At 30.5% G+C, this 12,588-nt stretch overlaps 2 protein-coding genes across 2 annotated transcripts in view; both read right to left on the reverse strand.

The window, feature by feature from the left end:
* Window positions 1-1,236, reverse strand: part of LOC106332887 (GDSL esterase/lipase At5g55050-like) — a 2,616-nt gene extending 1,380 nt beyond the window's left edge. Inside the window, exons 1-2 of the mRNA XM_013771381.1 lie at window positions 830-1,236; window positions 382-527 (exon numbers count right to left, since the gene is read on the reverse strand). Coding sequence (XP_013626835.1) covers window positions 382-527; window positions 830-1,103 — 420 coding nt within the window. The 5' untranslated portion in view covers window positions 1,104-1,236. The remainder of the gene's footprint in view (window positions 1-381; window positions 528-829) is intronic.
* A 2,828-nt stretch (window positions 1,237-4,064) lies between these two features.
* On the reverse strand, window positions 4,065-6,243 carry LOC106328557 (GDSL esterase/lipase At5g55050-like). The gene is made up of 5 exons (XM_013767026.1): window positions 5,894-6,243; window positions 5,456-5,601; window positions 4,937-5,170; window positions 4,582-4,837; window positions 4,065-4,409 (listed from the first exon to the last, which is right to left on the reverse strand). The coding sequence occupies exons 1-5, from the start codon at window positions 6,165-6,167 to the stop codon at window positions 4,186-4,188; spliced, it is 1,134 nt and encodes a 377-aa protein (XP_013622480.1). The 5' UTR covers window positions 6,168-6,243; the 3' UTR covers window positions 4,065-4,185.
* Between the last annotated feature and the right edge of the window lie 6,345 nt (window positions 6,244-12,588).

Raw genomic sequence — 12,588 nt, forward strand, 5'->3', positions numbered from 1 at the left:
AAGCAAATAACACTACTATAAGTGAGAGAGTTTATTATAAGTAAGAAAAAAAAGATGTAATGGTGTACAAAAGAGTGAGATGAGTGATGGTATATATAGTGATCAACAATACATAAAATATCAAAGATGGTGCTTGATTTGGTAAATGAGTGGGTGATCATAGTGCTTGATGAGTAGATGATCATAGTGATTAAGTTGGTAAAGGAGTGGAAGATCATTTCAAAGTTTATCTTATAACAAAATAGATTATTCCCAGGTGAATATAAAAAGAACGAAATATTTGTGTTTCAAATCTACCACCCAACTTTTGGTCCCAAACTAAAGCTGACCATGGAATCAATACTTTGTCTCACTCTTTTGTCATGGACGAGAATAACTTACAAATTGCTGATCGGAACCGTTGAAGATGCCAGCTCCGCCGGAAGCAAAATTCACACCGCTCAAGGCGGCGGCTTTTCTCTCTTCCTCTTTAAATATGCCTTTCAGTGAGAGATACGGAGGGGGTAACGGTAGACCAAATTTCTCAGCTAAATCAACCCAAAAATATATATTAATTCCCCAAAACACTCAAGTCAATGCTCCTGTAACATAAATATACCAAATGTAACTGCAACAGTTTCGAATTATATAAATATTGACAACTATGTGCAATTTTTTCCTTTTTAATTGTTTAACCATTTCTTGATAGTTAATTAGTGAACATTATTTCATTTTAGTGGCCAGCACGTCATGTTATCTAATTGAAACCAATCGCGATCTGACATAAGATGCAAGAACTATTAACTTCGTTTCATACCACACAAAACGCCGGAGAAAAAACAATACTCACCGATGGCATCAGCGGCGTTTTTGCCATTACAGAACCTTCCTGTGGCTATACTGCCAGGAAAATCGACGCCGTTATGAGGATAATTAGCTTTGGATATAGAGATTGCTAAGTAATTATTGTTTCCGGCATCAACCAACGAATCTCCTAACACGTATACTGCTGGAACCGAAGCTGCTGTTCCGGTCGCTGTTTCTAAACCGGGAAATGAATCGATCCGAAGTAAACCGAGGAAGATTAGAAAGATGGTTATGGAAGGTGTTATGTTCGTCGTCATGTTCTTTTAGTTTTTCCCGGCGAACTCTTTGAATTGGTTTTATTTCTCATGGAGTTGTAAGAGATGTACATCTTAGTGTAGTATATATACAGAGGAGAGACATGTGAAGAGAGATTGGGTTTGATCCGACTTGTAATCATCGTGACATACATGATCATTTCATATATTTTCTTTTGCTTAACTAGTCAAACCTCTAAATTTTCTTGATCATTCCAAGCCATATATAATAACAATATCTTGAAGGATGTTCTTTCTTGCACTGAAGTTGTGATGTTCACCACTAAAACTTCCACCATATTTTATGTTAGCCCATACAATCATGAATCATCCCCCTCTCCATTATCTTATTTAAACTATAAACCATTTTTGGTCAATGTTTTATATGTAAATTATTATTGGTTTTTTGATTGAATGATGTATATATGAGTCAACCAATTGCTCCAAAAAAAGAGTCAATCAGATCGACAATGGACTCTTCTAACGCGTAATTACATAAAAGTAAAACTTAAGAGATTTTAAAAAAACCTTTACTCTAACCCGATCAAGCTTGGTCGGTTAGAAAGATTCTAGGTGATTTATTATAAACGTAAACTAGATTTTGATCCGCGCTAATTTGTTTCTTTTGACATTTTATTATTATAACAAATGTGTTTATACATAAAATGTATATCAAGTGTCTTAATGTTTTTTTGTTAGCAGTTGTTTTTTATGTTTACATTCATTTTTCATCTATACAAAATGTCAGTATTGTGAAATAATTAATTTGTTATTAGAAACTGCAGTAAAAAATTAAATTTAAAATTATTTGCGATAAAATTAATTACGACATGTTAATTATTTCTGGAACCGAAGGTGTGAGTTTGAATAGGAAACTAATGCCGCCTATTGTGGAGCTCTGTCACGTAAGACCCTTAAAGTCACGTAAGACCCTTACGGTAGTAAATTTAAGAAATGTGTTTTGTACCACGTTCGTTAAAGCTTTCGAAGATGATTGCTAGTTTTTAACTGCTCTATCATTCTAAATGGCCCTGAGTTTGATCAAAATTCAAACCGTGGTATTGTAGGTACGCATGGAAGCACACCTTTAGTTGACAATGGCGTTGGTCTGATCAAATAAAAAGAGAACCGATTTGGTATGTTATAATCAATTGTAGGTTAGTAAGTGTAAACATTGAACAATCATTTTATTTAAGTAAATCATGTCGGACGATATTATTTAAACCAGTGGCATTAGTTGTAAATTTTCTAGTAATTAAAGGGTTTTCAAATAACTTGTGTGAGAAGAACTGTGAGCTTGACACATCAGCAAAATGGCAGTATTATAAATAGATTACAAAAAAAAGTTATTTTCTTTAAATGTTTGTCTATCAATAAGTAAGGGATATTTAGAGTTAGGTTCTCATACTCATATAGTCTCATATTCATTTGTCCGATCAGTAAAGGAACCCACAAAAATTGAGGTCTTCATCAACATAATTTTTTCATACCCCTAATTCGTTTGTCATGGTTTCGTATTTTACAAATAACTGTGAACGACTGAAAAATGTTCATAAATAGCAGATTATTTCTGATGGCATATATTACAATATACTACATTTGTTCCTCAAACTAAGATTTTCTAGAATATGCACGCTTGTTAAGAATTTAATTAATGTCTATAATTTAATTTATTTTTTTATTTTATTATACATTTTCTAATAATTTTTCATCAATGAAATTTAATCAATTCAAATATTCTCAATTAATGTTTTTCAAAAATATAAAAAAAATATCTTAATAATATAGAAAATTTATCTTTGTGGAACAAAAAAAATCTAAAAAATCTTACTTTCGAAAACAGAGGGAATATATTATATTTCTCACATTAATATATATATATATTTATATACATCAGACAGAGCTTCTTTGTTGTTATCTATATCAAAACGAGTAAGTTTCCATGATTTGAGGTGTATTGGGAATGTGGGCTCGTTATTGACGTGTTTACTAATGTATACGCGTAAAGAATTGAGGAATTTACGTTATTGTTAGCACTGTATAAATATGGACTTAATTTTAGGTTTTGGTTTTAAACTGACATTTTGTTTAAATATTTTGGAGGTATTCTTATATGTAGATGTGAAAACATATACTCCCTCCGTTCCTTAATAATAGACTTTCTAGAAAAAACGTTTGTTTCAGAAAGATGTATTTTTGTGTTTTCTATGAAAAAATTGTAAACTTCAAGAAAATTAATTGTCTTTATTGAATTATTATTGGTTAAAAGTTATTGAAAATTGAAAATTACAGAAAACGATACATTTATTATGGTAGTTTAATGTGTTTTCTTAATATGTGTGAAAATACTAAAAAGTCTATCTTTTAGGAACGGATTGAGTATATAACAGATCCAAAATTGTTATTTTTAAATAAAATAAATTAAAAATATATTAGATAAATCATAAAAATTTAATTATTAGCATAAGTAACTACTAAAAAGTCTACAATATTTTTTACTTTATGTATTATTTTCATAACTATAAATTATATTTATAATATAATTAAAATGACACATGTTGCAATGGACCATGTTACAGTAGTAACCTTTAAAAACTTGTTTGTCATAAATCCAGAGTAATCTTCCTGAAAATTCGAACAAGATCTCAGTCTTCCTTCTGTTAGTTATATGAGTGTTGCTAGAACTCGCAGCAGTGTTAATATATAACTGTTTTACTGGCTTTCACTATTAGATACTTGACCTAACAATTTTCTAGATGTTACTAGAGGCATTCAGTGAATTGTTTAAGCTCATCGAAAAGAAAATGTTTCATACTAATGGATTCTGAATCCATTTCGATTTGTCTAATTACTAATGTACCAATTTGGTTACAACCGTGTAACGTTGCATTTGTTAAGGTGGACTATGTATATTGTTTTGGAACATTGAGCGTAATAAAAAGGAAACAAAAACTGAGTGAAAACTAGTCAATATAATAAATATTTATTTCATTGCTAACAAACGTTAGCTCATATACTTGATTATAAGTCTCCCAAATCCATGTATATTTGATGTTATAATAATTCAAAAATTAAGCCGTATTGATCATAAAGAGATCAGTTGAGCGAGAGTTAGCGGAGATGAGTATTGTGAATCATCAGATAACATAAGATCCACAAGGGTCCGAGCAGCAGCTTCCGTGGGATGACCGTAGCGATCCCAGAATAGATACTTGGTTCTGTCTGAACAATACTTCGCGATTGGAAGACAAGGAATATCTGCGTTTAGTTTCCCATTTCCACAACATGCTGATGTCACGTCAGTAAAACCTGAAATCACAAAACATAGATACCGTTTAAAAAAAAAAGATGCCGTTTTGTTTTTGTTTGTTCGATCTTTTATTTTTATATTATCAACAACAAAACTATTTTTTATATATCAATCTCGTGACATGAAAAATATACAATTTAATTGTAAGAAATTATACAAATTTTCACGTACCGTAACGGGCGGGGTTGGAAATAATGTCATGCAAGGACTTGAAGTTGTCAAAGTAAGAGTAAGTCATTGAACTTTGCAGCTCTTGTTTGAGTTGTTGCAACATCATTACTAGAGCTTCGTTGTACAAAGAGCACCACGTGTTTGCCTCTTCGTCACATTCATGGACCGTCGAGTTCTTCGCTCTTTTCCCCGGTATGCAACCAATCTCTGCTACTCCGATTACTAGGAATCTACGTGCTCCAGTATCGTGAATTCTCTATTTAATACAATTTTTCAATTAGTAAATATAATCAATTTCTAGGGATTTATTTAGGTAACCACAAGTGTTAGATGTTCTAACGTTTGTGTCAATTACCTTCAGTTGCTTTTTGAGTTCATTAGCCATTGATTGTGTATATTGTTGAGGATTGGTCTTTTGTCTAAGTTTGAACGACCCAAAATAGTCAAAAAGATCGTTACTGCCAATGACCACAGCGAACAGAGATTTAGATAGATGGTTTTGTGCTTCGGCTGGTCCAAGTTGACTCGTCAGTTCTTGATGAATAGAGAGCCAATGGTTCACTTGGTGTGATAAAGGAATAGCTTGTCCCTGAAACATTTTAAATAATTAAATTTTAAAACATCATATTTCACCTTATTTCGTGGGTATCGGATATAAAGGGTGCGCGTTTGATTTACGCTCATCACGTGTTTTGTACTTATTTGTAATTTTCTGTTTTATTAAATTACTCCCTGGCGATAATAGTAAAGGAGACACTTGCATGTCACTTTTGTTCAAAATTAATGTCGACCATTGAATCAATACTCATTTTATTTCTTCTCCAAAACTTTAAAATAACTATAATATAATTAAGGGAGTATATAAAGAACTCACAAGTTTATGGTCGGAACTGTTGAAGATTCCAGCTCCCCCTGAAGCAAAATTCACACCGGTCATGGCGGCAGATTTTTTCTTTTCCTCTTTAAATGGGCCTTTCAGTGAGAGATACGGCGGTGGTAACGGCAATCCAAATTTCTCAGCTAATTATTAATCAACAAACAAAATAAGATTAGTTTTAAAACATTTTCGATAACTAATTCTTAGGATTACATGTAAAATTTGGTATCCTTTTGATTATTTTTTCAACTTATAACCATTTATTTTATGATTAAGAGTGAATATAATTATAATTTAAATAGCCTGCATGTCACGGTATCTAAATCAAACCAATTGTGGCCTTACATAACATAAAGGGTATGCCAAACATAAATAATTTCATTTCATACACAAACAAAAAAAATTAACACGGTAGAATAAAAAATACACACTCACCGATAGCATCAGCAGCGTTCTTGCCGTTACAAAATCTTCCGGTGGCTTTCCTGTTAGGAAAGTCGACGCCGTTATGTGGATAATTAGCTTTGGATATGGAGATTGCTAAGTAATTATTGTTTCCGGCATCAACCAACGAATCTCCGAACACGTACAATCCCGGAACCGAAGCTAATTTTCCTGTCGCTGCTTCTAAACCGGTAAATGAATCGAACCAGAGTAAACACAGGAAGATGAGAAACATTCTAAGGAACGGTGTGTTGTTCGTCGGCATGTTCGTTTTCTCTCGGCGAACTCCTTAATATATGGGGTTTGTTGCTCCGTGGCTCTTGGAGCTGTAAGAGAGATATAAACTTTGTGTGCATTATATAGAGAGAAAAGAGATGTGAATTTGATGGGAAATATTTACAAATTTAATAAAATAAATAAAGATTGATAATGTGAAAAGAGGGAAGTATAAAAATGAAAAAAAGAGGCAGCTTCTTTTGTGGTCCTTGTCAGACAGATCAATGGTATTTCTGGCGACTGTTATGGCAATTTTATTTTTATGCAGTATATATATTTTTTTTGAACTTTTAAACTCAAACTTAGATCTAAGCAATAAGCTGATATCCGCGTGGTCATATATAGAGCTAATAATTTCGTAATAGAGGAGAGTCAATCTGTAGCCTAAACCAACAAAACTACTTTCCTCCGGTGAAAACCATTAGATCACCGCAATATATTTTTTTAACGCAGTATACTGCACCGAATATATTGGTTTTAAGCATTTTTCTATCTATATATATCATCTTCGCATATGAATCATAGTATATGATAATTTTTTAGGTGAACCGGATATAAATACTTGTCTAGTAACATATAATAGTTGCTGCTGTCATTCATTTAGGTAAATGGAATATAGTAAAATATATTGAGTTCAGCTAGTTATAAAATAACATTCGCTTTTTTTAATGTTCACCTGTTTTATTTATTTTTCACATTGTATATGGCTTATATTTACAGCGTATAACTATTACTTTACTTTATATAGTGTTTAAAAAAAACTATTACTTTATATATACTAAGTTACAAAAATTATTACTATTTTTAGTTTCCCTCTATTCTTTTATTATTTAAGTAAAATAAAATACTATAAGAGTTAGCTTAAATAAAGATAACTTTGTTAACTGTAAATAAGTTTCAAATATTTTCAAAGAAACTAAAAAAAATACTATAATGGTTAGTTTAAATAAATATAACTTTGTAACTGTAAATAAGTTTGAAAAACTAAAAAAATATTATAATGTTTAGTTTAAATAAATATAACTTTGTAACTGTAAATAAGTTTGAAATATTGTGAAAAAAAGAACTCAAAAATCTTTTAGTTTGAAACGCAAAGAGTGTCTTAAAATGTGAATCTGGTAAAGCTACTTAATATATAGTTTTTCACTTTTTATCATGGGAATTTATCATCATGGGTTAATAAAGATAGTATTTACGAGGAAATGTTGAAACAAAAAGATATTGGGGTTCTATGATCAAATTAAAAAAAAAAAAAGATTGGGGTCCTTTGCAAAAATAAATCCAGAGACACTTTTCCACATTTAAATTACACTACAAGACACATTTTATTTTGTCAAAAAGACTATTATGATGCTAAACTAAAGAGAATCTCTCTCCTCTTCTTATTTCATTTTATTATTTTTCTTATTCTATTTTATGTATTTATTTACTTTTATCTCAAGTTCTAAAATATATTAAACAAAAATAATTGTCATAATAAACCATATATAAAATTTTTTATCTTTTAAGATCCATGTTCATATATATATATATTATATATATTAATGTATAAACAAAATGTGGACGTGGACACCAAAGCGTGAATAACATAATTATAAATTAGTTGTGGACATGAACATCTTAATAGAATTATAAACTAGTTGTGGATATGGATACTATTACTTCAATTCCATTCATCATCTCGAAATCTAAATTCAACTCTAATCAAAATTACATCCATCAACATCATGACAAAGCGCAAATGCTTAGATCAGAACATGCAAGATCTATTACTTTCCAACAAAAGGTAACGCTTCTTCGATTTTTCTCTCCGCTCATACTTACAATATCATTTCTTTCTCATCTTGATTGAAGTTTAATTGCACATAATTTATCAATTGAGCTGAAGAATCCAAGTGTTTGTATTGGAGATAACAGAATCCGTGTCCACGTTTTATGGTATAATTTTAGTAACATGAATCCATGTCCACGTATTGTTGTATAGTTTTATGGAATCAAAACAGAGAGTGTGTCCAAGTTATCTACTATAAACACATTAACATCACATATCCACACATTACTCATCACTCATCCACACATCATCTGTTCACAAATCATCCATCCGCGCATTACTCGTCCACAAATCACTCATCTACAAGTATCATTTTTATTAAGGGTGAAATTGTCCATAACTTATTGCTGGTCTACGATAAAATGTGTCACATATAAAAAGTGTTTCTAGATATGATATAAAGTCAAAAAGTAAAAGTGTCTCTTCGGAATCAACTAAAAAAAGACGGGTTGATCTTATTTGTATCATCGTGAGATACATGCCCATTTTCAATGATCTTATTTGTATCATCGTGAGATACATGCCCATTTTCAATTATTTTATTTTGCTTAACTAGTCAAAAAAGGTGGTGATTTTCACTTTATTTTAGTTCATACAATCATATCCCCCTCTCCATTATCCTATGTAAAGCATTTATATTTTCGGCAATCCCTCATCTAACGAGGATTACATAAAAGTAAAACCTTTTAGACAGATACATGTTCATTAGATTATAAATTTAGATGTTTTTGCGATCCCACTATTTCTCAAGTTCATACTAACAACCAGGGACGGTCCTAAAATACCAGAGGCCCCCCCAAAAAAAAAATAGAGTCCTTACGTATATTGCAAAATTATATAATACAATATAAAAAAAAAAGATAATCACAAAACATCAAAAAAAAGAAGATAAATCTTGGAGAAATAATGAGGACCACATTTTGTTTCAGTTTTGATATTATTTTTTTCCTATAAATACTCAAAATTTAGTTCTATAATTTTTTTAGAAAAATAATTAGAGCCTTACAAAAAGCGGAGTTCTAAACTCAGGTTTCATTTAACTCTGCTCAAGGATGCCCCTGCCAACTGGTACGTAAAGATTCCATAGTATATTGTTATTTGCAATAAATTAAAGGGTATAATATACTATATAATTTCCCGTGGTATATATTACAATATATGAAAATCATATTTATCAGATAATTTGCTAAATATATAAATTCATATTGTTTTTGTTATCTATGTCAGAAATGAGTTAGTTATCATCATTTGAAGTGCCATGTGAATGTGGGATCGATATTGCGTGCAACAAAATACGCGTCCTGACTTAAATGGCCATTGACGAAAGAAGTATCTAGTTCGTCCTTTTAAGCATAATGTCCGCATTAAAATCACGAAATAAAAGAAGCATATAGTATCATTTTATTTTTATTTGGTGACTAAAAATTAGAATATCATTCTATTCATACTCTTGACGAAAATCGGGTACGATCCTGTATTTAATTCCGTAATAACAATAGAAACACGTAAAACGTATATGACACTTAAAACTTTTACAGGGAGCAATAAGTGCATTATTAATCCGAGCTTTTAATTTGAGGTTTTTAATTCATGATTTGACTTTTTTTTATTTACATTTTTTGGGTAAGAACCGGCTCTTAAAGCATGATTAACCCCGGTCTTTTAGCCGGCGTTCTTAACTCATGATTTAACATTTTTTTTACACTTTTCGGTTAAGAGACGATTCTTATATCACTAAGAAAAGGTAAGAACCGTCTCTTAGCCGAAGCTAAAAACCGTATCTTAGTCGAAGCTAAGAACCGTCTCTTAGCCGAAACTAAGAACCTTTGTTAAGAAACTGGGGTTAATCATAGTCTTATATATTTTATTTTTAAAAACAGTTCTGAGATTTTTTAAGTTAAAACTTAAAAGCCAAGAAACAGTTCTTAAATTCCACTCCTAGAGCCCGGATTAATCATGGCCTAAGAGATCTAACGATGGAAGTCGATAGGTGGTTCTGTAGTTTGTCACCGTGTCAACTGAGCTATTGCCCACTGTGCATTCAGAGTCGCAGACACTGCGAGAAAGACCATAACTAAACTGCATGTATTAATTGATTGCATTCACATAAATAAAACAAAAGAGACTGCGAGAAAAAGACCGTAAAGAAATTGCCTGAATTAATTTGATTGCATTCACATTAATAAAAACAACAGAGACAGCGACAAGACCATTAGACCATACCACATATAGATGACATCAACGAGAAAGTCATCTTTTCTTGAATTGTATTTTAAAATTTTCGCTAAATACGCAGTTACACATATAACATTTTTTTTTAATACACTGATTGACACGAGTATTTGTTCGACTTGTAATATTATGTTTTCCCGCACAAAGTTTACATGACTTTAACCGAATCATTTTTCTTATAATTCCACTAAACTGATAATACCCAGCTAGAGGATTTTACTATATAGAGCTGGTTATAGTTTCTATTACTGTTTAATTAACTCGCGTACACACTAGATCAGAGTATAGCTAAAGATACACGACGCTTCATCACGTTTTTGAATATCTAACGCCTTCTTTTTGGGGTCGAATTAGCACCTTCTTAAACAGCTCACTATTTTCGCCTGAGTTTTGGTTAAATATCAAATATTTATATGAGCAATTGCAACCAAATCATATCGGGTAGTTAAGTTTCACAAGTTACCACCGTATGTAGGCTAGTGGTTAACCTGTTGTGTTTCTAATTCAAGCTCCCATAAAAAGAATGCCTTACACCGTGTTTCTAGTATTAGCAAAGACTGGTTTTAAGCATATATAGGGAAAGAAAGGTCCAAGAACCAACTCTTCCTACTTAATAAGAAAAAAGGTTTCGCATAAGTTGTATTTCAGTTTGATGTCGGTATATACTGTCAAAACATAACACTATTTAAGAAGATTCGCAAATAATTACAGATTTTATTGTTTTGGATTAATATATTGATTTAATTATATTAATCAAACGTTGTTTTGTAGTTATATTGATCAAAAAGTTAAAAAATAGTAATTTCCTTTATTGGTACTGTAAAACAGAATTGCGCACTACCTAAAGAACAATACTTAGGTTTACCCCTGCGGTGAATTGGTTAAATTCACCACATTCTTCATAACCAATCAAAATGCCACGTAGGAATAATTAAAAAAGACAATAAAAAAATAGCAAAAAAAAACAACATCGACATTAATTAACGCCGTCTAAAAACCTAAACTCTAAAACCATAAATCCTAAATCTGAAACAATAAATCATAAATCTCAATCCTATTATCTAAACCCTAAATCTTAAACCTTAAACCCAAACTCTAAACAATAAACCTTAAATCCTAAAAATTAAACCCTAAATCCACAACTCTAAACCATAAACCTTAAAATCTAAACCATAAATCCTAAATCCTTAACCCTAAACTCAAATCCTAAACTCTAAACCTAAAACTTCAAATCCTAAACCCTAAACTCTAAATCCTAAACCCTAAACTCAAACCTCTAAACCGTAAACCCATCTGCTAGTTAATAAGATTAAAGTTTACGGTTTAGAAGTTTGGGTTTAGGGTTTATGATTTAGGGTTTGGGTTTAAGATTTAAAGTTTTGGGTTTAGGGTTTAAGATTTAGGGTTTATGATTTAGTGTTTGGATTTAAGATTTAAAGTTTTGGGTTTAGGATTTAGGATTTAGGGTTTAGATTTTGGGATTTAGGGTTTGGGTTTTAGAGTTTTGGGTTTAGGCTTTAGGGTTTAGATTTTAGGATTTAGGATTTAGGGTTTATTGTGTAGAGTTTGGGGTTAGGGTTTAAGATTTAGGGTTTAGATTTTAGGATTGGGGTTTATGGTTTAGTGTTTTGGATTTAGCGTTTATGGTTTTAGAGTTTAGGTTTTTAGAATTTAGAATTTTGCAGATGGCGCTAATTAATGTCGGTGTTGTTTTTTTCCAGCTATTTAATTTTTTATTTTTATTGAATTTTTAAACTATTCCTACATGGCATTTTGGTTGGTTATGAAGAGTGTGGTGAATTTAACCATTCACCATAAGGGTGAACCTACGTATTGTTCCTACCTAAACTAACTTGTAGTAATCTATACTATTATTTGCGAAGTAAATTTTTGCAACAGAGCTCTCACGTTAAAAGTTAGTGCGGTTAATATCGTTTATACCTTTAATGAATAATTATATAAATTAGTCAAAAAATAAAAAGTTAGAGCGGTTAATATCGTTTATACCCTTAATGAATAATTATATAAATTAGTCAAAAAATAAAAACGAATTTCAAATCTATCTTATTAAAAAGTGATTAAAATTAATAATAAATCGTTTATACCCTTAATGAATAAATTATATAAATTAGTCGAAAATAAAAACGAATTTAAAATATATCTGATTAAATAAGTGATTAAAATTAATAATAATAAGAATTATCTAAAAGATAAATAATTAAAAACGAATTTATATTAAAACTATTATATTTATATATTATATTAGATAATTGACTATAAATAAATATAATAAAATTTTTAAAAATAAAAACATGTTTTAAAACATAAGATAATTCTTAGATATATT

This window comes from Brassica oleracea, chromosome C3 (genome assembly GCF_000695525.1).
Source record: "Brassica oleracea var. oleracea cultivar TO1000 chromosome C3, BOL, whole genome shotgun sequence".
In the NCBI taxonomy this organism is placed as follows: Eukaryota; Viridiplantae; Streptophyta; class Magnoliopsida; order Brassicales; family Brassicaceae; genus Brassica; species Brassica oleracea.

Excerpts from the sequence above, each read along its gene's own strand:
- LOC106328557 (XM_013767026.1), bottom strand. The coding sequence starts at position 6,167 with ATGCCGACGAACAACACACCGTTCCTTAGAATGTTTCTCATCTTCCTG. Across the intron at positions 5,171-5,455 it reads ACAGTTCCGACCATAAACTT|GGACAAGCTATTCCTTTATC; the intron begins GTGAGTTCTTTA and ends AAAATGTTTCAG. Across the intron at positions 4,838-4,936 it reads AACTCAAAAAGCAACTGAAG|AGAATTCACGATACTGGAGC; the intron begins GTAATTGACACA and ends TGTATTAAATAG.